The 27,377-nt window shown below is 45.9% G+C and overlaps 1 protein-coding gene and 1 long non-coding RNA gene across 4 annotated transcripts; one reads left to right on the forward strand and one right to left on the reverse strand.

The window, feature by feature from the left end:
* Positions 1-827: 827 nt before the first annotated feature.
* LOC144467878 (uncharacterized) lies at positions 828-16,758 on the reverse strand. 3 transcript variants are annotated; one of them, XR_013493737.1, is made up of 2 exons: positions 15,615-16,758; positions 828-997 (listed from the first exon to the last, which is right to left on the reverse strand). It is a non-coding gene; the product is annotated as an uncharacterized LOC144467878 (long non-coding RNA). The 3 variants fall into 3 exon arrangements; XR_013493736.1 differs by having other exon boundaries at positions 14,922-16,758; XR_013493735.1 differs by lacking the exon at positions 15,615-16,758 and adding an exon at positions 1,347-3,353.
* An 8,351-nt stretch (positions 16,759-25,109) lies between these two features.
* Positions 25,110-27,114, forward strand: Cych (cyclin H). The gene is made up of 6 exons (XM_078197209.1): positions 25,110-25,304; positions 25,635-25,859; positions 25,926-26,099; positions 26,168-26,393; positions 26,476-26,587; positions 26,699-27,114. Exons 1-6 carry the CDS (start codon positions 25,188-25,190, stop codon positions 26,838-26,840), a joined length of 996 nt encoding a protein of 331 aa, XP_078053335.1. The 5' UTR covers positions 25,110-25,187; the 3' UTR covers positions 26,841-27,114.
* The last annotated feature ends 263 nt before the right edge of the window (positions 27,115-27,377 follow it).

Consider the following 27,377-nt stretch of genomic DNA (forward strand, 5'->3'; position numbering starts at 1 on the left):
CAATTGGAAATGTATTTTAGCAATTCACACATCGTCGCTGAAGTCCGCTGACGCGATCCGTGTAATTCCGCGCGGAAAATCATTTTATAAGCGAACGTTCTTTTGGTGTAATTATTCTAATGACCCGCACGTATAGCCGCTGGCCTCATCGGGGCTGGTTATCGAGTACCTACTACGACATACTTAAATACTTTGGTATTATTGCCGCAACATTTACAGAAAATGTTTTCTTTCACTAAACAATTTATTGAATAAATTAAAGATATATTTCGCGATTTTTTCTGGCAAAAAAAGTGATCAAACTTTTCTTTATTTTCCAGAATATTTTTTGATATTTCGAGATACATAAAGTCTTGGTCGTTACACTTTATTATTTTAAAATATGCAGCGACAATGGCAGTATGTAATTGCGTGACATTTTTATTTCAATAAGAATCATTCCTTTGTTCTCAGTGCCGTATATTATAATTCCCCTTGCTGTTTCTTTTTAAACAGGGTTTAGGAGCATACGGCGTTATACTATGGAGAAAGCTCCATTTTATTTTTTATTCTGTCGATCGGGAGATTCATGGAGAATATGGTTTATTGTTTGAGTAAAAGTCGTCAAAATATGATGAGTTTAAAATTTATATATCTCGAAATGTTAAAGAATATATCAAAATTTGTCATCAATGTTTTACGTAATAAAAAATTGCCAAAAATTATACTTATTTTAATGGCTCTACTCTTAAAGAGTTAAAGCTTCCTAGCCTCTTATTTTCCAACAATCATATAAAAATATTTCCTGGGATTAGACTTGGGTGGACCTCAAATCGATATAATTGACGTGTAGAGAACGAACAATTTTATTGTCACGATGCAGAAGAATAACATCTAAATAAATGCCTCAAACTTGGAATTCGATGATTGTCCTTTCGATCCTCTCCATCTGGATCAGGTCAAGGCCTCCGTCAGTCTTGTAGTCCGGGGCCGAGGAACGGTTGATGGTGACGAGCCCCTAAAACATAACAAGCATCAATAAATTTCTAACGGTGCAATTCCGTCCGGCATAACCACAGAGCATGATCCCGGGCTGAATGGCAGGCAGCAACAGCAGCAGCAGCAGCAGCGGTTTCCGCGGCGCGTCATAGCGCGCTTGCACACGCGACTTTCACGCGCGCAGGCCCGAAAAGCCGTTTCTAATTATCAATTCCATATTTTACCGTTGGATTATCAAGCCTGCACGGAGGAATTATAAATAATCTAATCTCGATCTCGCGTCCCGGGACACGCTTGCCGAGTTGCACGCCCGCGAAAGAGCTCGTTCCCGCGCCATTTCTATGCGGCGAGACCCATGCGGTGCGCACCTCCGCCGACCGTAGCAGAGCCGAACTATCGCGGGCTCCTCCGCGATTAGAATCGCTCGAGGTGGTCGTGACTGACGGCACTATCGATGGAACGTCCTGTAGACGGCCGCCGACACTTCGGCTGTTCCCAGGCAAGGTCCTCGCCATGTCGGTTCCTTGGAAACAATTACGCCTGCTGGCTTATAATAACGAGCCGTTCTTCTGGAATCGTAGGTACATTTGTATACGTGCCGCGTTACCCACACACCGGTGCCGCTCTTTCCGCGCGAGCATGTGCCTCGGTTGCGAGCCGGTCCGCGCGCTACGAAGATGGATAGGCTCGTAAATCTATTGGCAGAGCGCATTCCCTCGTTTTCGCATCCTACTTTTTCTCTTTTGCGCGGGCCCCGGACCCTTCGGGGGCCCCCTCTCGCTCCGAGATTTATCGCCTAACGCCAAAATGCCGGGGGCACGTCTAACATGGCCCGGAATGAAGTTGGTTTACCTCCTTCCTGACTCCCGGGACATTCCGATGGCGGATCGACGATCGATCAGGAAAAATCGCTGTTGTCTCGCCTCCTTGGCCTCCGAGTACACGATTTACAGATCAATCGATCGATCTACTGTTTATTCCGAGCTTGGTGAGCTTACCTTCGGTGGTTACGAACTCATTTTGACGGAAGCGAATTGGGGAGAATTACGTCAAATGAGACACTTGTTTAGGACAAGATAGCAAGAGATCTAGGCGACCTATTTATTCCTAGTTTTAAGCGTTCGAAAAGTTACTTATTTTACTATAAGTATGTATAGTGCCAATGTGTTTCTCTTACGTTTGCTCGCTTTAATTTTAATTTTTTTTTCTTTTTAGAAGAGTATTTTGTCATATTTAGCAATTAAATGTGTTTAATGAGAGAGGCGTTTCATTATTATCATAGTTTCAATGAAAAGAAACTGAGAAGAATTTTCAAACATTTCTGAATAAAAATATGTTGAAAAGGACTTTTTGACTGCGAATATTATTTGCACAATATAGAATAGAGGAAATTATTTTCTTCGAAGCTTCACATATTCAGTTTTGCATAAATCGAGATCTATTCCAGAGATTTCTTCCATGAGATCTGTGTCGCAGCCAGAATGTAAAAAGCCAACCATGAACTTAAAAACTGCACTCCAGGGGGTCCAATCATCGGTGTACCACCGGAGGGTCGCATTTCGCAGAAATTGCAAAATTTTCACTGAGTGCGTCAAGAGATATCGAAGACGCATAATTAGCAGTCGGATGACTAGTATTAGTAGAAACACAGAGACTTCCATTTGGAATATATGTATATCCTGAACGAACGATGGGAAATCGGCGAGAAGACGTGTCCTGACTCGTGCGGGCCACAAGGCGAACGACTGTATATATCGTATACATACAATTATAGTAATGGCGGATGCTTCCCAGTTGTTTAAGAACGAAAGAATTATTAGAATTCCGCCGTTTCAATGGCGAGTCAGTCTGACGCCGTACGCAGGCTGTCACTCAAACGCCAATTTACGTATCCCAACCGTATTTCGCAAAATATTGGCTGTCACTCTTCCCCCGGGAACCACGTCTATGGTCGTTTCGAAAACGTTTACGCGATCGATACTATCAAATTCGCGAAACGCGTGTATCGGAGACGGTTCACGTTCCTAGCAAAAATGCGTATTCGCGTGATGGTGGCTCGGGGCGCCATTTCTCTCTTTCTCCTTCCATCTGCGGGTTTATTTTCTTTATTTCGTCCGAGCTTGGCCGGGCATAATTATCGCTGAAAATTTTTGCGAATCCCGTCCTCCGTTGCTAATTTTCAATGTCTCTGCGAATTGTTCCGTTCAACTTGCTTTTAATTGTCGATGCGATTGGGGATTACAATCTGGACACTTCGTTTCAATATTTCTGCATTCTATCTCTTAATATTTTGATCTGGTGTTCAGCAATTGCATTTTTCAATCTCAAATACTCAATAATGTCTTTATCATTTGTTACATCGATTGGTGAAGATGCAAGCATATCTTTCGTAGATATATTTCTAAAACAATTAACAATGATATTTTATCTTTACATTAATTATAGAAACTTGAAATTTGCTGTTGCCTTTTTGCTTTATCAAAGGATTATGCTCCAAGCATATCTGATGTAAAACAGTGAAACAATGACACTTTATAATTGTTTCATCTGTTTAAAATATGTATAAATGAGCCTTAAGTAACCCGAAATTTGATATTTGTCCTATTGAGTTCTTTTTGCTCAAGTTTGGATCAAAACGATCCTCGAGCATTATCGAAGACGATTCTTATTTCTATCAGAAATTCGCGATGGAGGTTCAAGAGATTCCGGCGAGCCGGCGCCGCCATGTTGGCCGGGCGCGGAGGAAGAAATCCATACAGCACGCGGCTCGAAATTTTCTTACGCAGGATCCGTAATAACCCAATAAATCAGGGTAGCCAGGCGGTGCAATTACGTCCCGCGGTTGAAGCTCGCAGAACCCAACCCTTCTCGTAAATATCGGGCTGCGCGACGGCGCAGCATCTTTTCTGGTCTGCTGTTTCTTTTCTGGCGGCCTTTTTTCTCGCTGGTCTCACGACCCCGGGGAGCTTAACCAGAGAGATCCGCTCTCTGGCCGGAGTACCCCGGTGCGCACCGGGGTTGTCGATGATGTCTGTCTGCCGAATCCCCGCGGCCCTTTTTTTCGCCTCTTTATCGCGTTCGCCAGCCGGGACGCATAGTGCAACCATGGGAACCAGCGCAGCGGGCGAGAGTTAGACTTCGAGGGGGGGGGAGGGGTTTAATTGCCGCCGAGCGATCTGTTAATTCCTAAGTGTCAGCTCCAGAAAGCGGCCCGGGTGAAAAAAGCGCGCAGGCATGCAACAAAAGAGAGGTGGATGCCGGGCCTCGGCCGGACGTCGAGAGCGTGCGCGAGACCGCTCGCGAAAATTTACGATATCCTAGATATCGGCCGTCTCGCGTGGAAAACGCAATAAATATCGCGCGCGTTATCTGCGCAACCTGTTACCACGCAAGCAAATGAAGATCGACAACGCGGCGCGTCTCCGCGGCCGCCGCCGCCGCCGCCGCAGCGTCCGCTAAGTGACCAAAATTACAGAGTCATTACATTGCATTGTGACATTTATTGCCTTCGGATAATACCGTGTCATTTAACTGCCAATACCGTCGTGCGTCTTCTTCAGCATCTTAATACGTTAGCTTAATGATTTATCGTGCGCGTACGTCGGCCAACCGGCGGAAACGACGGTAACCAAAGATGACACTGTTGATGCGCGTTTAGCGCAGCGGGCTCTCACCAGTAAAATCGATTGTTTCCGTGAAAAATTGACCGTTGAACCCCTTCGATCGTCCCCGTTTCATCCATTATCGACCGGATTGCTCCGAGACCGCTCATTTTTCACGGGGCTTTTTCGATTTTCTCGTACGCGTCTGTTTTTGCGCGATGTTCGCACGCGCGAAGTGCTCGAGCGACGCGTCGTTCAATCAAAGCGGGATCTCCGAATGCGCGCAGCAGGGACGATCGAGACCGGGCTGGAACCGCGGCCCTGCGTAGTACCCGAGGTCTCTCGGTGTTGCACGCAGCAAATAAAACGAGGCGGCAGTCGACATCGAAATTATACGTATAGATGGCATTGATGTATGGCCGAGCGGGTTTTGATAGACCGGACGGCCCTCGCAGCCGAGTATAATCGCGCCGCAGCGCATCGTTTTCTCGCCAGGCCCGGCCGGAGTCCTCCATTTTGAGTCTGGGCCTCGGCAACCTCGCCGTCACGGCCGTGAAGGTAGCTGATTATTGCCGCTGGTATTCTATCAGGCCGGTAGATAAATTTCATCCCTTCGTCGATACCATTACTGTCATCCCCCATAATTCGCGGCGTCCACCGCACGATAAAGCATCCTCAAAATCGAAAAAAGAAGATGGAAAAGAAAACTGTTCCAAAGTAAACTGCGATCTAGCATCTGCGGCGAACGTGACGAAAATTGTTGCTGGTTTTTGTTTTTCTATTTTAAGAAAATTTCTCTGTTTTACGAGGGGCTCGTTGGCGTAGATCCGAGATTCGAATTTTCCCAACGAAGAAGTTGCAAAACTCGAAATCAACAACAAGGTAGGGCAACGTTCATGTGGCGTGCCTATCGCAGGTAACGCTGCAACGGGCAAGTCTGTGGACGGAACCTCGGCCCCGGGATATAAATCTTCCGCCGACAGATGCGCCGCCCTCAACGTTCGCCATCGACCAACCAACCGACCAGAATTTCCGAGGGTAACGCCCTGAAAAACCAGACTCGCCTTGGATGCCGGCTGCATTTGCATGTCATTTCGTAAGCGATTACACCCACCCCGAATGCCGCGGTGCAGTCGAGAAACGCGAGAATCCCATTCAGCTGCGTAGATCTTCCGACGCGTATCTCTTGATATTCATCGGACGCGCCTAGGAACGTCGAACTTCGATCGTAAACCGGGCCCGATGCGCAGATAACTGTATCAGAACGCTTCCATGTGATTTGAAGGGAAATCAGAGTTGCCGCGGAATGATTAGAAACGAGTTCTCGAAAGGTGTTTTTAGACGTCGTCGATGTCTGTATATATAATGTGTAATTAACTGTAGAATTACAGAGGATGGTTTGACCGGTTCAGTAACTATTCAGTGTAGGTCCACTTTCCTTGGAAAATTTTTGTTTCTTTAAAAAATAGACAATAGATAGCAGTATTTATATATACCATGGAATAACTAGTAGAATTGTTCAATGGGTATTTTTGTCTCTAAAGAAGTTGTGCTTTACTCTGTTAATGTTATAGATACAAAATTCGTATTTATCTCAATTTTAAGATCAGTGAACTGACACTGATGTTGTAATAGATTTTTTTATAAAATTGCTTACTTTTGTTCATTATTTTATAATAATCTGAAGAGAAGAGACACTTCTGCTATGGATCAGGATATAAGTGAATGTTCGTCAAAACTACAGAAGAAAGAAAATATACGTCTAATTAAATGATCGAAGAACTAAATCCACGGATTATCTTTTAATCACTGAGAAGACAGAAAAATCTGCTCATCTTTCCCGAAGTAATTAAATTGCTAGACCGTCGCGAGAGCTTACTTCGTTCGCAAAGAATGCGCACGATGCAACCAGAACAGCTCTTAATTACCAAAACGTCGTGACGAAATAAGTGAAAGTTTTGGCGAAGATAAAGCACTAATAAAATAATGCATTGTTCGTCCACGATCGTGTTCTACGACACAGTAGACACGGTGTGTCGCAAACAGTGCATGAATCATCCTCGAAGCATAAAAATAATACGATATCTTGGTAAAATCATTTTTACAGTAAAATAAAGCCAGTTGTTTCAGCTTTTTTTCTGGTAGAGCGGCGCGGAGTTAAAATTGCCCACATGTATTGCCGGCGTTTTTAATGGATCAAAATTTTATAACGGCAGCAATGAGAATCATCGGAGCGTGTCTTGATTTAAAAAATAATCATTCTATCCGTTGGGGCTCGATGTTGAATAGACTTCGGCTGGGTGGAAGTCATGGAACTCCTCAAGCCGCGGAATCGCGTGTGAGCCACGCATTCATAAGTCCACAGGGAAAGAAATGTTCGCTGTATGTATTATATGCACATACGTGTACATAGGATACAATGGCGTGCGTATTGCACGCGGGTACTCTCGCACATAACGCGTGCAGACATCTCTCCCGATAATATTTTTTTCTGCCGTGGAATACACACGCATCCCGCGGAGCTGTCACGAATGCGAATGCAGCGAAGGCTGAGCCCAACCCGCTGGGGATTCAACGAATCACGCAACGCGACTTCGTTCCGACGTTAATCTTCTCTCGCGCCTGAGATAATTTCATTAGTCTCATTACGAGGGACAGACACACGCGGCATGAATTTTATAGGACTACGAAAGGAAACGAGAGATTCCGCTGCACAGTTGCAACGGGATCCTCTTCCTTTGGTACGCCGCGCTTAACCCCAGCAATGATCTGATTAGCTTCCGCTAGGAAGAACCAGTACAATTTCGATCTAGCACGATAAATATTATCTCCATCGATTGCAACAGACATTAGCGAAACATTTTTCCTTTCTCTAATCATTTCAGCGAATTCAAAATACATAAATTCTATCAACTAGCTATCGAGGTTTCTCAGAAAAGTACATCTCATAATATCGAATTAAATTCTAACGAAATGACTGTTCCAACTTATAATTTAATTCATTTATTTTATGTCAGAAACATGCTGACTAGTTAATAGTATTATTGTCTTGAATTTCATCCACCCATTTTCTTCGCAAATGCATAGCATCCGCAGTCTACTCGTAAATAAACTGCGAATTTTTGAAGAGGAATATAAATTTAATACAGTAACAAAATTGCAAGCAATTAAGAATGCATCTTTCAACATATTGCCATTATCGACGAGAACAGAAGTGAGAAAGGTTTGCAGTTTGTTCTTTCCATAACGATCTGCAATCTATTCATAGATTACGAAGCACGCTCCGTGTTTGATTTTGCCACCCATCTAGCCGAAGACAAATGCGCGCAGAGTGTTATTAATCGACTATTAATTGCAAACCTATCCGCTGTCTCCAAACTGGCAATCCCCTATCTGTGCATCGGAGTCCTCCCTCTGATATTGACCGACGACTCGTGTCAATATCAGCGATCTTTTATTCGATAATGGCAGGCCTGTTTTCTTTGCCAGATGCCTTCAATCCTGCCATTGTGCGACGGCGCGACGACCGATGAATATTCAAGAGGCGAACGAGTCAGGGAAGGCTTTATAACTTATGTTCACTGTCGGATTTTTCATTATACCGGCCTGACCGAGATAAAACGCGGGCATGCAGCTTCCTGGCCACTGGAAAGTCGTAATTCTCCCCTCGCGGACCGGTGACGGTGTCTGGGTTACTTTGATGCTAATTTATTCGCGGTGCTACATTTTTTACGTTCATATAATTCCGCTCGCTTTAATTAGTTATTCCTAACTGTCGTCTGGCTAAGAGGTACAACTTCCAGATCGTCGGCGTTAGGATTAATTAGAACGATCTCTCATCCAGTATGTTGCACTTTGGGATTCAATGACTCGGTGCGACATTTCCGCGTGATGCAACATTGTGAACTCTTGCGACAGGATAGATATTTGATATCAGATGGTTGCACAAGCGATGAACAATGTATCATCCTTAATTTTCTGCAGTGTCGCCAGCTGTAGAGTTAATCAGATCGGTTTGTCTACGATTCGATGGCACGATGTAACGTTCTTGCTTTGTACAACATTGTGGAGTGTTGTGACAATGGAAGCTTCGCGTGAAATAATTGCATGAGGAGTGAACAATGGCGACACGTGAATCCAATATATTTTTCTGCGAGATCGTGAGGGAGTATCCGTGCAGAAAACTGGAGTGACATTGTTACATTGTACAAAGCTGTAAAATTTCGCGACGCCACAAAGTTCTTCGCGAAATCATCCCTGAAGCAAGAAGCAATGTGTGCAGATAAGTTTTGGTTATTTTTCGGCAACCAGTGACACGCGTCAATTCCAAGGGTCCATGTCTCAGACTTCATCGATACAAAGTTGCAGGAACCTTGGGCCCGCGTCGGAACCCTGATCGGCCGCCGTAGAATTTGTGCAAGGGCGAATTACGTTTTCCTTGACCGGCGTGGGGCCCGTCGGTGTCGGATCGCATTCGGTTGCGGAATTTTCGTGCGATCGTTCGGCGGGAGCTTAAGGTCCAGCGTCGGGCTTGGAGGTCGTGCATCACAAGAGTCTGGCAGGATAATAGCTCCCTCCTTCGTGGAGTCTTATTGCCGGACCATGCGCCAAGTGATTGATAGGCACCGAACTATAGAGCGGGGCAACGTGATATTTCGAAAGCCTACACACGCGGCTTGGGAAGCAAGCCTCGGCCTCGCATAGCGTAGAGACGCTCGATCCCGCGACTCTCGCCGCATGCGGAAATTCACGTGAGAAATCGAGCAGGTTTCAGCCCGACGGCAATTTTCTTAGAGCAGCCGGGGGTTCCTTAAACTGTAATGGAAAAACCGGTCCCTTTTGTCTACCGCGAGGGAAGGGACGACGCCGGCCGGCGTAATTTTTCATAAGAAAACTACTCTCTACGGTCCCCTAACTAACCAGTTTTGCCTCCGCGTAACGAGGACCGCTTAAAGCATAAAAAGTGATATGATAATGCGAATGTCGTGTAGGAGACCGGGTCGAAAGAATGCGTTCGGGGAGGGCTCGTTACCGTCGAATCGAAGAGTACCGAGTCCGAACACACGCATAATATCAGTAAGGTGGACGTCGATTGGACAGCTGCCGGGCTTATTTCGTTCTGCGCGCCAGGTGGAGCCACGGAACAGACTGCTGCGTGTGTGCACGGTGTCCACCGCGCATATCATTATGAAAATTGCATTCAAGAGGTGCAACTCGCGAAAGCAATGACGAATTACGTGTGCGCGAATCGAACACGCGATGCCCTGACGCGTGATTCAAAGACGGTCGTGAAAGAGGTGGCCACCGGGTGAACCCGACATTTGTCGCTGCCTATACGCGACACCAAAGTACGGGACTGTTCTGCTTCTTTGTTATTCAAGAGAGAAACAAAAACTGTTCAATTATAAGGCGAAGGTGCGAGCATCGGCTTGTGACTCATCGTGGCTGTGCCTCGATGTGGCTTCTGACGATGCAAGCTTGCTCTCCGAATGAAAATGTTCTTAACACGTTAAGCGCGGAAGAGCTGCAAAAATTGCTACGATATCAAAGTTATATTAATGAAGCCGAAATCAGGAAGTTAGAGTTAATTATTGCAAATATTATTTTAACTTTCAATTATTGTAGAAATCCTAGCTACGTTCTATTTGTTTAATATATTACGATGAAAATTAATTTCACAAGCAGGTCGAATATTAGTGTCGCCCACGTGTGATAAACGCGACATGTTTAATCGTCGCGTGTAGAATCCTTGTGCGTTCATATATTATGTTGCATTGCATTTTATACAACGCTTGCAACATCGTTTTGGATCATCATAAATTACGTTGATAATTTATATCGATCTCTATACAAATTTTGTATTCGATGTAAGAATTTTATCTTCCAATTTATCATTGCTTAGATTAAGCATGGATATCGTAATCTACAAATCCGCAGATCAGTAATATATTTTGAATACTCTTCGTTAAGCAATGCCTTATCGAAATCTTTCGTAAATAAGTAAAGATATTATCGCGCTATTAGCCATATGGAGCAAAGAAACTGAACACAACTTTTCGAATACTTACAGCGACGTTGCAAAATATAAGAAAAGGTACCACGTGCAATCACTTGCTCTCCAAATAGAAGAATGTATAACCTTAAAAAATGTTAAGATTTAGCTCAGTGTATACGTGTCACAGAATATGCGAATCTAAGCTTAGCTATCCTGAGGATCCTAAAAATGGTATCCAGCGAAGATGATGCATCCGGTAGAATGGAACGTGGATGTCCCGAAGGTTCCGAAGCGTGTCTGTGTCGGCTAGACATCGCTGTCGGGCTGGCACGCGTATCGACCAGGTAGGTGTAGGCTCTAAGGCTAGAAGCTGCCGCCGGAAACCATTCTTCCACCAACCGCCCTCTCGGTATCCTTTCCGGTGCGGAGACTGTAAATCTTTTCCAGCACGCCAACCGACACACGAGGTCCGCCCGAGTCCTCGAAACTGCCCTATTTTCATCGCGCTATCGTTCCTTCGCCCTTCCTCCCGGAGCCGCTTTAGATCGCAGCAAACGATCAGTGAAAGGTTAGCATATACGGCGAAGAACTACGCCCTTCGAAGGAAAGCGGGGGTGTATCCGTCGGTGCACGGTAAACTATACCGTAGTTAGATTGTTTCAGCCGGCCGGTTATGAATATATTATTCGGTTTCGCTTTCGCTTCGATGGATCAGCTAATATTAGGTATCGCGTACCACGAAGGGTGTTTCTAATTGCACATGACACCGGCGCAACGTTTCCTTTAAGTCGATCACGGAACACCGGCGAAGTTTAGCTGGCTTCCTTGACACGTAGCGCGTGCAAGCGGTTTTCTTAGTATGTGTTCTAATTAAGTGTCGCGAAATCATGGAACTCTTGCCGGGCCGATATCCGTTGAACTGGCTGTCGATTAGTATTGCCATTGGAACGAGGGTGCGTGTGTAGGACGTCTTTCGCGAACGATTTTTCTTTGTTGAAGAAAGTGCGACAATGCCATGTTCTGAACCAGATTAGTACGCATTAGGTACATTATTAGGCACGTATACAAAGGTTTCTCAGGAATACATTTGAACAAGAGGAGTTACTCGCATACAGCCATTGCAGAAGACAGAAGTAATGCATACTGTTATCAGAGCAATCCATTCCCATTTTTCATTCCGAACATTCTTAATGAAAGTGTGCGAGATACATATTAGTGACAACGAATAGAAACTACAGATGAGAATAAACGAGAAATGGTGATGTTTTCAGAAAGTATGGAACAACGAGAAGAAAATGGCTTCAGTAAAGCCGCCGATGTAGGATGTACTTGTCACGACAAGAACGATTTTATCGCTGTGCAATTTGAATATATCCTAAATCTACGTCCTAATTGAACATCCCATCAGCACGCTGCGGCAGCAAAATCGTGGTTGTTCGTCCGACTGTCCAACAATATCTAAAGAAAAGTAAACGGTCTTGATAGACAACTTGCAATCGACGACCATGAGAATCATCTTGATGACCTCTAGCGATGTTACCGGCCCCGAAGTGGGCTAAGGCTGCTCAGGGTCCTGTTCGCTGGCGAAAATTCGTGCCTAACGGTTTTCGCTAACTTATCGACCCGTTTGCAGCGTGATTGCTCCAGGCCGACCTGCGGTCGCGGGAACAGCGCTGCGGCAACCCTTCACGGTGGATAGGTCGCATGCCTTGCGGTCTCGGGACTCGAGACCCGCGAGAAAGCACACAGACCGAGAAGAAAACCGAAACGTGCTCCGCGATCCCGATCCGTTTCTGACGCCAGACGCCACATAATGGAGCCCTCGGCCGGTACCTGTACGCTCCCCGTCGTCCCGACGCTCTCTTTGTCTCCCGTTTCTTTCGGGTTTTACGTGGACGTTTCGGTCGCGGTGCCTCGCGGTGGCTCTCTCGCGCGTCTCTGGCCCGAAGGGGCCCCGAAAACCTAACCTCAAAACGCACGCGGATAATTGGGGATAATGTCGGGGTTGCCGGGGCCCCGTAATTGCACGAGGCCAGGCCCTTTCGAGGCTTCCCTTCCTTCCCCCAAACCCCATCCCCCTCCCTCCCTCCCTCCCGTCCCTCCTCGCTCCTCGCCAGGTTCGCCGCGGCGCAGCGCCTCGTTCTTCGGCACGCTGGGCCCTCGCGCTAGCTGTCTGTCCGTCCATCCGTCCGTCCAGCTATACGTCCGTCTGTCGACCGCTTTCGCAGAACCCGATAGTACCTAATTCGTCGGTTTGTTTCGTGCTGCCGTGTTATTACGCGGTCCTGGCCCATGTAGCCGGCTTATGCGATCCGATGCCCCGGCCACGTTCCGCCGCGAAAGACAGCCGGCTGTGACCTCGAAACTGGACCTCTGAGACACGTTTCGGGCCCCTCAACATCTCGAAACACGTAGCTTTGCTACTCCCGAACGATGGATCCTCGCTGGTAGCCGGCGACGCGACCGCTAAACTGCTCGGAACCAGAAAAGTGGCTCGAAGACACTGTCGAACACGTGTCTTTGTTACCTTCGAGTACCCTGTCTTTATTGTGACATTCCGGGGGTTGAGGAGTGATTTACGGTGAAGTCAGAAGTTCTCTGCTGTAGTACGTTTGGGATGATGTATCTGTTGGACTAGTTGGAATCAGAAATGTCCCTTTTCCGTGAGGATAGTACCAATTATGCATCTTAGCTACTTTTAAACGAAGTTGTTTTTGTTGTAATGATCTGGAGAAAGAGATGCAACTGATGATCATTTTTCATGTCATCATAACTTGTTTCATGTTGCAAGAAACTTAAGGAGACAATGTGATCTAGTAAGAATCCACTTAGATGAGACTTTAGACGTACATCTTTGCTACCCCTAAACTTCCTATGTTTACTGTAACAAATTGCAGCAGTAATTAATATTAACGTTTCAAGTCTCTCGTAGCATATAATGTGTTTACTGAATTGTTCAAAACCAAAACTAGTCTTATTTTGCAGAAAATATACAAAGAATATGTGATTTCGGGAGAACCCCTTGTAAGTAATTTTAAACATACGTTTCTGCTACTCCTAAGTCTTCTATGTTTACTGTAACACATTGTAACTTCAGAAACCAAAAATTAGCCTTGTCTTGCAGAAAACTTTAAGACCATGTTAAACATGTATTATTGCGTTGCACACATGAAAAATGCAATAATCGCAAATGTTCCATATGCAGGGTATTCATAAAATAGATCAGAGTCGCATGTCTTCAAATATAAAAAAACAATGTATTAGCGTTTTCACACTAAGTGAAATTGCGAAGAGCATCGAGAGCGAAGTTAATTCGAATTGCGGGATTGGTAGTTAACGGGCCAGCTGGCCCTCGCAGCCTAGTCGCAGCATTGAAACGTTACACGAGCGCGAGGTACAGATCTGTCCGCAGTTTTGTCGCGATTAGAGCACCGTGGCAAGATTACACTCAACAACCTCGAATTACGTTGTCCCCATCGTGATCAAGTTTAATACAATTATCCAATCCACGGACAAGACCAGGGTAAACATTAACCCTCTGTGCTCTCACGCGGACCTATTACCCACACGTCTATAACGCGGTCTGGCCGGCCGGCGAGCGAAAACTTCAGCTGTTTGCGCCGGCCATTAAACCCGTCGGCGGGGAAAAAAGTTTAAAAAAAGCAAACGTGGGAAACACGAAAGTGACACCGGTAGAAAAACGGTGAGCTGAAATTCCACAGGTAAACGTGGAAAATTGAGACTCGTGTGGCGGCCTCGACATTGAAAGAGAGGAGAGGAACGCGCGGCTCGGTAGCCGTCGCACGGCACCGTCGCTGACCGACCATCGGCGGCTTCTAAGCAGGCGATGTTACAAATTAGCAGATAATCAATTAGCCCGAAACTTCCGGCGTGCTCGAGCAAACAAATGACAGAACTGGACGCGCGGCTCGTAAAATTTTTGGTAATTAAAGGCCTGTTGGGTCGCGGGGCGGGGTCAGGACCTGCTCTAGCGTCGGATCGTCGCCCCCGTGGACAGAGACAGTTGTAAGTACCGCCGGTAAAAAGTCCGTGAAGATCCGTCTCAACGTGACATACAAAACATACCGCGCATCTGCATATAGATAGCGTCCGCGGTGTAATAGAGACATCGGAACGAATTTCGTTAGGAACTGTAGAATACTATGAGCCGTACGGCTTTCGTTGTTCGATTCGGACCGATGGTTTTCGGATATTGAGCAATAGGGATCGTGATCGATGAGGTCAGGCTGCGTTCTCGTTGAAGCGGGACACATCGGTACATTTAGGCTATCATTATCCGCATCTGCCGCGGCTGCCTCGCAAGATACAGAAGAAGCTGTAATTACCGGCTGAAACGTTGTGTATTCCTCTATGCTTGCGACCCGGTCTTTGTTTCCGCAGCTTGGGGGTCATCGTATTGTCGTTAGCAGCTCTCCCGGTCTAGCACGAAGGTAGCCATTTAGATGTCTGGAGGCGACTTATGTCCGTTGGAACTCCGTTTCCACCAGAATTATTTAGCGTTCCGTCTGATTTCATGGAAACGCATCAACGATCCGACAGAGCCAGCCGTTTCCCCTTCAGCTTTCGGTATCGACGTCAGAAATCTAGGCTCCTCGCCTATGCTAAAAAACCGGGATACGCGAGATGCGGTCCGATAGGATCGGAAAGATGTCTACCGTCGCGTCGGGCAGCCTGAACATTTCGCAATGGCGGAGTTCGAAGAAAAGCCGGCCGACGCTCGGCCGGCAATTTTATAAAAGAAGCGTCCTTGTGGCCGGCCAAGGCCACGTTTCAACGGCACAATGAAATCAAAAGGTGGAAGGAACGGCTCGCCTGCGGGAACATCGAAACCCGTGGACGGGTTCTGGTACATCGATCGTGAACGGGAGTCCGTTCGATAACTAGGAGGATCTTATCTCCGGGGCTCCCAGTTTCGACGGTCCTCGTACCTCGAACTCTTAAAAGGTGTACCCTCGAGGGGCGATCGTGCTTTGAGGGCGCCGCATCGCGCCAACCACGCCTCCTCCACCGTTATTTACCTCCGTCCTTTTCGCCCTTGCGGTTTTATTGCCTCCTTCTCCCCCTTTTTCATCGTTGGTCCAGCAAGCCCGGGAGCGATAGATATCCCCGGCATCAATAAGGATCCGACGGCTCCGGCAATTCCGTTCGCCGAGACGAGAAACCGCGGAATCCCAACCGCTCGCCTCCAGATTCCGGCGAAACCCGTGCGATTTTGCGAACGCACCGGCGCGACGAGTCGTTTTCACGCGGCAGTCGCGTTCCACGCACCGTCAAAGCAAACAGCTTTCGGACTTACTAGGCCGAGGGACGTTTTGTCTCAGAAATAAAGGAACAAGGTTTTTAAGCACCGAAGTGAACAGCGAGCTACGCCCGCGCGGGCGCGTTCTTTCCAACGGGTATAAATCTCCCGTGACAGTGATGTCCGTGCCCGAGGCACGTCAGAGGTGCAGAAAAATTCGTCTGCGGCATAAAACGGGCCGTGGAGGAAGGTAGTGGCGTAGTAATTAGAAGGTAGGCAATAGATAAATGGACTAACACCACCGGATTTTAAGGATCCCGGACAACGACACACGTCCTATTGCTTCTATCAACCGTTTAGTAATGTCATAGTTACCAGGATGCCGTTCACCGCAGTTTCACAAGGGTTGGTACGACTAGAGAATGACAAAAAAGACGATAATTCACATTTCAGCGAGGACTGCTTCACTCCGAACAGCGAACAGCGCGGTTACACGGTCACCAAAATGGCGGCTGGTCGGCGTGTACTCGTTTCTTCGAGAATGGCCACATATTTGGACGAACCAGCAGAACTACAGAGACACTTGGTCGACGGCACAACGGGAGAACACACGGACAGGCACAGGTGCACACCGATCATTATGTCACTTGTCATTGGGCTACGTGGAAGGGCGAGAGATCCGAGATATCTATAGCGCGCGGAGTTCGAGGAAACGGTGCTCAAGGTCGGCAAAATGGCGACCGGATAAATGCGCAGGCTGATCGATCCGGTGACGGACGTGGACATGGTTCGTCTCGCCGTTGGGATTCAAAGGAACTTGTAACACTTCTGGCGGTGTCGAGGTGACAAAACGGAACGCGCGCCGCCGATTCAAAGTCAGCGAGAGCGGAGCACACGGGACAGGCAGGTGTAACGCGCAGCGGCAGTAGACACCAACTGATCTCACATAACAACGGCCGATAAAATTGTTGCGTTTCCACCAAAAATTATCCTCTTTTTTTCCCTCGCGGTATAAAAAGTACAAAATTGTGGTAATTTAGCCCCCACCGCCGCCGTTGCGGCGATGCTCCGCTCGCTGCCCACGGGGAGGAGAGAGGTAACGAGCGCACAGGAACAAAAGAGAGAGAGAGAGAGAGAGAGAGAGAGAAAGAGAGGGAGAGGCGAGCCAGAGAAGAAACGAGGATAGAAAATGTTAGAGGAACGGAACGCCGGGACGACGAGGGGCGCAGGGAGGGGCAGGCAAAACGGGGGCCTTTTGCCCATGAATACGCCGCACTAACAACACGGGACAATTACGGTTCAATATAGCTGACGTTAATAGCAACAGCAGGGGCGGCTTCACACGCTCGGTGTGCTCATCTTTACCCCTCGTTCGTGGAAAAAGAAGTATCCTCCGCTGAAATTATTCCGCGAGTTTACACCGCGCGTATGCGAACCGCGGACGCGTTACATACGCGCCGGACGAAGACGTAACATGGAAATTGGTCTCCTCTAATTGCAACTTTGTGAAACGATGACACTGTTATCGCGTGCACCGGCCGGACCCGACCGAAGAAGAAACTGTTCAGGTGCCTGAATGGAACGTTTCCCGACAATATCTGCCGCACTGACGATGACTTTCGACGGCACGGGAGAGATCACTTTCGCAAGCCCATCGAACGGGCCGCGTTCGATTTCGCAAGTACGGATACTCGAGAATCGCCCTGTGCCGGCCGCTCGTGTGAACTCGCCCAGTGCTTAAAGCCACTGAGAAGGGGCATACTATGAAATTAGTATAATCACGATCAAAATTACTCGCACCGGGCTATGCTGGAACCACCAACCGCCGCTCAAATCGCCCGCCCCGCCATCGCCAATCAGGGATCGCGGGTCCGCGGCCATTTTGCGCGATGTGGCCTGCGCGTCGGAAGCCACGAATTACCGCGAAAGCGAATAATCCCGTTGCACTACGGTGCATACCACTTTGCTTTTCCCCGTGCCCTTCGAGGACGCGATGAAGATGTCTCGCTGGAACGATCGCGGGTACTACAAGTTCCAGCGCGTCCGCTCAGCGCGCGAAACGATAGACGAGCGCGCGCGCGCGCGCGCGATGATCAGGATCAGATAGCATTCGGGTACAATAGGGACGCCGAGCCGCGCTGGTTCCTTTCCTTGTAAATGATAATCCGTTCCATTACGTTCCCTTTGTGTCTTCGTACGCGGCATTGCGCGTACAATTCGCTACGGCACGTCGTTGTTCTGTCGCGTTCGGGGAACGCTTTCCTTTCCTTTCCGTGTTCAGCTTACCGGGGAAAGGAAGAAAAAACGGCACGCAAGCCTCGGAGACCGCGGAACGTAATCGCGCTTCGAGGTCTCTCACGCAGGCTGGTACAAGGTTGTCGTCTTCCATTTACGGTACAGCCGTGCACCATGTAATTATAAGAACAAAATATTTAGACTGTTCTAACTCGCCGTACCAAGGCTGCGTGCACGGCCCCATGGTAATGACAATGTTCGCATGGATCCGTCCCAGAGCGCTAAACAAACCTCGTTGCCTATCTCCCCTGCCGCCGATTCTTCTCCCTCAAATTAGTTAATGACTCTAATGACTCTAATGCGCCTGTAATTTACCAGGAGCCGTTAGCAGATCCGCGGCCGTGGTGGGGGGTCGGCCAGGGCGATAATCAGATAGTTTAAATTAATTCTCGCATTTTCCCTGATTGCCTCATCATAAACTAATTAGCAGCATCTGATAAAGTTACAGCATTTTTCTCGGTGTCGTGCACGGACGGTGGACAACGCTGCAGCGTCGCTCGTCTTGGTGCAACACGCCTCAACCACTTGGGGTTTCCGTAGCGCGGTGTTACGTTTCGTTAAGTTGCGTCACATGGACTGGTCCCCTGATCATAGTCGCTAATTATCAGGGCTAGTCGAGACCAGAGGAGGCGGCCCGCGCCTCTCTCCCTCTCTCTCTCTCTTTCTCTCACTCTTGTATTAAAAGTGGAAATAAAGGTGTAACGGATCAGGCTCTTGCTTCATATCGTCGAAGAAATTTCATTCGACGCGGCTGTTACCGCCGACGCCGTCACGAAGGAGGAAGAAACTACCCGGGATCCTGGAAACGGATACTGCCACCGGATATCAACAAATCATGAACGTCCAGCGCCGGTTTTAAATTTCTAAATCGCAAAACGCTCCGGCGAGAGTCCCGTCGGAATCACAGAACACGCGGATTACCGTTTTGACCATCGAGATTTGCATTGCTAAAACCAGATAAGAAGAAACCGGCAGATATGGAGGAGGGCGTAGCATAGGAGATCCCTGCCAGTCCTTCCGCCGTTTTTCGAGGCATATACTATCTGTTACACCCGGGGCACGAATACGAATTAGGACCAAGTCGCAACAGGATCGAGCCCGACCGATTTCGAGTATGCTGGCGCCTTGGGCAACGATAAGTTGTTGTAGCGGGTCTAGCCACTGCTCTGCCCTCTGTAATTATACCGTATACAACCGAGAGCGCTGGCTGGCTGGCTTGCTCTTTCTTTCTGCGTTACTTTCTCCTTCGTTTTCCACCGTTCCTCTTCTTCACCGATGCTTCTTATTGTTCAACGTGTGGCGAGCCGACCGTGGTCCCGCCGGGGGCGAAGGTTGCGCTCGGGCAGCCGTCTTCGTGGCTCCCTACCTCTTCGTCCTCCAGCCCGTCTTCCGTTTGCTTTATTCCACTTGCCGCATTCCTTCATTCTAGAACCCTTCTGCTCTCTTTCACAGTCCTCCCGGTCTCGACATAAAACTGCCGCAATTGTGGCTGTTGATAGATCCATTGTCCGCCGAACTGCAGCCAGACCGCCGCTTCGACGTCCGTTGTCCTTCACCCGATATCCCGCACCTTAGTCACTACTGCACCACGTACTTCTTAAACGCTCGAATATTAGTCGCTTTAGTACCCTAACCGCTGAATCGTCATTCCTTTTTCGATCTGAATTGCGAAATAGCCGAAGAAATCATTCCTTCAATAGCACAAACCAATCGCAAATTCTCGAAGCCAAACCATAAACAGTTGTCCTAAATAAAAAAATAAGTACGATGAACTCAGTGTAAGCTACAATCACCGATCTTTAAGCATCAATTGCAAGAGTTTAGAGTCACATAGACTTTTTATTCTTCTCTTCATAATTTAATCTCAATTCTTTCGTCGTTTTAAATTGCAGCTTGCAACTGTCGCCATAAATGCATAAAATCTGCAGTCTGGTTATAATAAGACTGCACCCGAAAATCTCGGTGTAAGGAACACTGTAATCGGACATATTGCAGTTTCCTTCGCGGACCAGTTCAGCACCAGTCTGAACGTTTAATTGACGGCTCCCAGCGAGTTGATCCAGACTGCGCATTGTAGGGGACTGTCATTGCACTCGATTCGAAACAGCCATGTTATTTGCATCGTCGACGCCCGGGGCCAAAGATATCCCGTTGTGGATATTTGAAACGAGGATAATTGGTTCCAGATCGGGGTTGCGTTCGCGCAATCGCCTCGATACGTATCTGGCGATACGCATCTGGAGCAGCGTTCCGTAATTTCGCATCTCGGTTTAATATTCAGGAAAAAAACCGGCTGCCCGTGGTTGGCAGCCGACGGAAGAGCCTCGCCGCGACAAGTTCTCCTTTCCCTCGGCTTTCCATCCGCATGTTTATCTTCTAAATTACGATCGCCGGTTCCTTCTTGCGCCGGCAACGATGCCGATGCCGACGACTTCGACCGCAAACGCAAACATCGAAGCGGGTAAAACACTTCTGCGGATCGTAGCTTTCACCGAATAAAACTGTTCACCGATTCCGGCCGCGCGGCCTTGATAAATCGTGGCAGTCGCGTTATATTATAGTTAAGCATCGTGACTTATGGGGCAGGACGTCACCCGGACAACACGCCAGGGTTTCGTTCGCGTACAATGTTTATGACGTACTCGGTGCACGAACACGTTTATATGAATACAGGATGCTCGGATATCTCGCGTCCACACGTGCATACGCGAGCCCATCCAATCGCGGCGAACCCGGTACACCTCTATTTTCCGGCTACGCACGCTCACTGACTGCGAGATTTATGATTTGTTGCGTAACGACGTCTCTGGCGAATTTAACTGCACATACGCGATACGCGTATAATCATTTCGCAGACCGGTGAACAAGCGTTACCCCCGAAACATCCGATACCAGATAGCGTACGCGGTGATATAGTGCTCATCCGCACGAATCTAGGAATGCGTTCGGTAATTAACGACGTTGATACTTATTTACACTGCGCATCAACGAGACAGGTAATTTATCAGCCGCGTTAATGAATTCCCCGCTGCCGCTGCTGGGGCAACTTTGTTTTCTAATGGATCTTTTAGCCGGTGCATCGAGTTACGGTTGGAATCGTCGAAATAAAAAGAACGTACGATGTAATCGCATTACTAGATAGATTTACTGAAGATCGGCGCAGATTTTATGTATTTGTAATAGAAATGGATGAATGCAATACAGAGCACCGAGTACATCGCAATAACTTAGTGAAAAGATTGCTTGGGTAGCGGAGCCGGTTATTATGGAATGACCAGCTGCTGTGCCTTTGGTTTGTGATCGGGCATAACTAACTTTACATGTATCGAATAAGATATATCAAACAATATTTGTTTAAAAATAAACGAAATGAAAGAACGTAATATGTCCTATTTAATACATATAAAATTAATTTAGACCGAAAGCAATGCAACCGGCTTCGTTACTCTATGTTGCATTCAATTTACTCAAACCATTCAGAAAATAATTATAATCATATCTGACGTGCATCTTCTGTAATTGCATGCATCATCTTGCATACAGATCCGAAGTCTAGTAGTTGCACATAGACTGCATCAAAGTGCTGCATCGACTCGTTGAAATTCACGAAAGAAAGAGCATCTTTCTACCGCAGTGCAGAGAATGGAGAACGGGGCAACAAATTAATTTGAGAAATCTATTGTCGGTGTCATGAAGCATCAAATTCGGTGTTCAAAGAATATATAACCGCGTGTAATCACCATTGTCGTCAAATAACGCACGGTATTCTCCATCGGTGCATTTGTGTGTTTCTTAAGCGGATGCGTCCAGCTGCTTTCAGAAGATTCGCATTGCGATTTGTACAATACGGCTGCGGCGGCATTGTCAGGCCACTTTGAACGGACGGAGGAAAGGTTGTGACCACCAACTCCATATAATATGCAAACAGTACGTCCATCACGAGGAACAACACACGAGAATGCCTTCGATCGCCGAAGGCTTGCGTGTCGGACAGCCGGCCGATCAGACGTGGAGTGTTAGAAGCAGGCGTGATACCGCTTTTTGCGGGTTAACCGACGACGATACCACGGCATGTTAACGGTCATGCGATACAGTAGGTCACGCATGCAAAAAACAATGTAACGCGTGCGTGCTCAGAATTTTTGCATACGCGACGAAACGGCGAAAGCAATCGAACTACGCATCGACTGTTCTCGTATCATCGCGTCGATTTCTACGTATCGGGAAGCGATTCGGGAAGCTCTGGTTGATTGCGGTGAACCAGTCGTCGGGCCGGAAGGGTGCTAAGGTAATCCACTTTGGCCGTCACACCTCGCGCTCCATGCCAGACATTGATTTCGCATTATCGTCAGCAGCAAACCCGACCGATTGGCTCCGGCTGGTTCTCTCGGTGTCCATGCTCGTAGCACGAGACCCTTTTCCCTTTTCGTAGACGCGCTCCCGTAGGCGCCGCGTGTCCGCGAAACGTTGGTGTTGGTGTTTGCGTTCGTACGAAGGGGGGCCAAGCTTTAACGCGGTAGGGTTTTAGCACGCGAAGTCGAGGGCGGCGGCGACCGCAATATTAGATTAATGGCGGATGTACTTCACGTTCAGGTGCAATATCGCCTTTCGACCGGGACTTCGCCGTAAATCCAACTTTTCGTGCGGCGCCGACCACTTTGTCGCGCAAATATCTCCTCGGCCACTTACCCTATCGCCGTTCGGCACACGTAGCCTAATTAACTAAAACAGATCGCGTGGTGTTCGTTAGTTTTTGCATTAAATTCGGCCGAATTGGATTTTCGATGGCGGCCTTCTTTATCCGGCGATCGGAGGGTCCGGATGATATGTGTTGCAGATGCTTTGCGAAATTTTAAGGGATCCGCTGCGCCGCGATCCGGCGCGACGTATCGTCGCGCACCATAAAGAAGCATAAATCAACGTGCAAAAAGTAGAAAGTTATAGCCACCGAGACGTCGAGGCAACGTCTTTGCTTGAACAAGCGGCAGCACCGGGATGGCCTCGAGGGCTGAACGAGGTAGAGGAGCAGAATGGGAGATCCCGGGCCTTGATCGTGATAAGATGCAGCGGCGTCGTCGGTTGACAAAGGGTCGTAGGAACGCCCCCTCAGATCCGACGTGCAACCGCTTGCGGGGGCGTACATATTAAAATTGGACCCCCACCTCTGACCCTCTATCAACCATTCGCCGAACTTGTTTATTACTGGCACGTACAATCACGTTACCAGAAAATATGGTCCCTTTTACTGAAATCCACGTCTGTTTACACTCGTGTCTCGCATTCTTATGCACTCACACTCTGTCGCACCCCGGAGTGCTCTAAAATAATTGCTAGCTTGCTAAGTATAATTAAATTTGATCCTGCGTTTAGGAAACCTCTGCTTCCAGTCTTTTCTACACCTTCTATCCGCCTGTTAAGTATTTATTCGCTAGATCTTTTTTCCCTATTTAATTTATTTTATACCCACATACAAAAAGCCTATTTTTTTATATTTTAGAAATTTAAATATCATCCAACTACATTTTCTATAATTGTGCAAAATGTTTTCTTTATACATTTTGCATCCTTGAATATCATTCTACATTTTGTATAATTATGCAATATATTCAAGTACATAGTTTTGTACTTTCTATGTGTATTTTTCATCCCTAAACTTCCCTATATTTACCATGATTTTTATCCTGCAATACTATGTATCCCTGTGCAAAATGGAATACTTTGTATCCTTGATGGTTACCTAACAAGTAGATTTTGCATCCTTGTGCAAAATACTTTCACTTACTACGCCATGTATCCTTGTAGAAAAGCACATACTTACTGTGTTTTGCATTCTTGCACAACAGCCATTTACTGCTGTGCAAGGAAGTTGAAATAGTTGACTTCTTCTCTCTTCTTTTCTGCTTTGTTATGTTCTTCTATGGTAACACTTAGTCACACACATACACACATACGCGCTTATGGAAAACAATTGACTGTTTTGCCAGTAAACATTCAGAGTACGTTCATTCATAATTACAGACGCTCATTAACATTGGACTGAATACTAATAGTGCATAATTTCAGTCTTAGATCAATTAGTACAAATTGTACTAGACAGAATTCCCAATATTTGTTTACCAATGTTACAATAATTATGCATATCTACACAGTAAATTTTCAGTCTTTACTGAGATATTTAGCACAATACCAATATGGATAAATACCAAGGAATACAATTTGTCGCAATGGTCGCTTGAAATTCTAATCGCTAGAATTTTCATAATGGTACATCCTTGTGTAATTCTATTATGTTAAAGTCTAACATTATTTAATTAAATACTAGAGTTTATGCTGATCTTTGTTGTATCATTACATGACAATTATTCCCCCGACGAAGCGTTATTATGCACTAAAATATAGATTTCGTGCTTGTGTTTCCTGGAAGCACGCGAAAAATAAAAATGGATTCCGGAAAGGAATCAGAGAGCCAAACAAAGTATTTCACTCGGGTATAGTATTAAAAGTGCTGCTTAAATCAACGAAAAGATAAAAAATCTTTTCGCGAGTCATTAGCAAACACATATATCGTAAAACATGATAATTACCCGTCATTTCAATTGTTCTTTCCGTATCCTATAATTACGATTGCGACCTATCGCATGTTCTAACGGCTATTACAATGTTGATTTGCGTACTAACCAATAAAGAAGGAAAAAAGCGGTTTGTAGAACTCTGTTCATACCAAACGGGAAAATCGGAATTTCATGGATCGTAAGGGTCTCTCGAAACGAGGGATGGTTAAAATTATCTGCATACTTTATTTTCTTCAGCAGGAACAAAACTTTTCCTGTGTGTTGATCCTCCTCCATGACTGTAGTTCGCAACTGTACCGACTTGAAGTTGCATCGAGTTCGAAAGTGCAGCAGGTGCTGCCCTCTACACCGACTTCTCGCAAATACTACGTTGGTATCGCATCCTGGCAGATCGCCATTCCCTTTTGCCGCGTTCTTTCGCGGTTCAGTGAGTTCGAATGAAAGTTTAAACATTTCCTTGTGCATTCGTCAAGAATTCAACGAAGATGTTTCCACAAAGCTCCCAAAAGAAGTACTGGATGTTTTGCGATGAAAATGACTTGACAACACTACGGGAGAGAACAAATACTGAGTTTATTGAGAAGCATGGGGCGAACATGACGGTAAGCTGCGTGGTCTATTGTGGTAAGCTTCAGTTTTGATTTTATTTGAATTGATTTCGTTCTGGATTTATTTACTATTTCAATTGTTTATTGTCATTATATTGTTATCGCCGTTGAGATATCTCGTTTCATGTTCTGGAACATTGTAGGTTATATGCACTTCTCCGTCGATAAAGTGCAGTTATCGATACATTCGCACACTTCTATGTGTTGCCACTATTGTTATGTTATATTTTGTTTTCTGTTATTTATGGGTTCTATACGGGTTATTTTAGTACTTGACTACTGGTACTTTGATAACGGTTATAACTTGAAAGGTATGTTTACAAGGCAGAAGAAAGAGAAGAACATTTTCTATCGTCTACTGAGGAACGTACTCTGGTTCGTTTCTATGAGTTGCAATTGAGAGATTTCTGTAGGCGGTTCAGTCCTCCAATGCCAAGGGCTACCATAGCAACCGCACTGCATTATTTCAAAAGATTCTACCTGAGGAACAGTGTTATGGATTATCATCCAAAAGAGATTCTAGTCACCTGTGTTTATTTAGCCTGTAAAGTAATTATCAATTAAACTATACTGAAACTTATACTTGAATTCTTATATTCACAAGTCATATTTTAGGTAGAAGAATTCAATGTTTCGATATATCAGTTTGTTGCTAACATTAAAGGTGACAGAGAAAAGGCTAACAATATTATACTTAATAATGAATTACTTCTTATGCAACAATTGAACTACAATTTAACGGTACACAATCCATTCAGACCTGTGGAGGGACTGATGATAGATATAAAGGTACATTGTTGTAGTTGTTAAGTTCAAATTCATCTAGTATTTAGACAATTCAACTTACATACTTTTAGACAAGGTACACATCTTTGGAAAACCCAGAAAGGCTAAGGCCATACATTGATGAGTTTCTGGAAAGGGTATTTTTGACCGATAGTGTGTTGCTCTATGCACCAACCCAAGTTGCATTGGCAGCCACACTGCACGCAGCATCCAGAGCATCTGCAAGTCTGGATAATTATGTGACCGATATACTATTTTCCAAGGAACATTTAGGTTGCATAATTGAAGCAGTAAGAAGTAAATATAAGCTTAGATAAGTTTAGTATAAGTACCTAGAATTAACTATAGAATAAGTTGACACACGATACATTTATTTTAGAAATAAGATCTATGGCTAAATGTGTTGAGCCTCCTTCAAGGGATGTAGTGAGGGGTTTGGAAAAGAAATTGGAGAAATGTAGAAATCAGGAAAATAATCCTGACAGTGATATGTAAGTATAGATGTAGAGTCTTAGTTTAGTTTTACTATACATTGTTCAAATGATAGTAGGAAATGTATAGTGGTAATTAGATTAATTTAGCTATCTATGGTACAATTGTAGTTATAAACAAAGGATGCAAGAAATGTTGGATGAAGAAGACCTACAGGACAATGAAAAGTATGCTAAAATAATGCAGGATCAAGCAGCTCATGATGAGAAGACTTTAGGAGTTAGCAAAGTTCTGTCTCCATCAGCTTTGTAATAAGTACATCATGTGTTCATACAAGAAAATATTGCAACAAACTTTATTGACATAATTTTTATATCCAATCTCAATGTACAGTTAACATATAATTTATTAGTTTGTTTTCTATGGTCGTATACAAGAAAAAGAAAGTACGACACTATTTATTGTTGCGACTTCGCGGACATAAAAATACGTTTGTTCGGTTTTGCCAGTAAAAACTGAGAGACTGCGATTGAAAAAAGAAACTATATACTGTGTATACTGTATCTTCTTACAATAAATGCGAGTACAAAAACATTTCCTAAATTCCTAAAAATTATCGACGAAAGTTCGGAGGCCACATGAGTTTCATTTTGCAAACCCGATATGTACGGATGGTGTCACAACCGGCGCGATTTTCAAATCCTTTCGATTTCATCGATCGTTCACATAGTAGCACGGCTTCCAATTTTCGAAAACACTACTGTAAATTACAATACGCTCAGCTACATTCTAGAGTGTTTAGTAATAACTATCACACGCGATTTCAGTTTTTAGTGATCCAGTCGCGCA

Source organism: Augochlora pura, chromosome 3 (assembly GCF_028453695.1).
Source record: "Augochlora pura isolate Apur16 chromosome 3, APUR_v2.2.1, whole genome shotgun sequence".
NCBI classification, from domain to species: Eukaryota; Metazoa; Arthropoda; class Insecta; order Hymenoptera; family Halictidae; genus Augochlora; species Augochlora pura.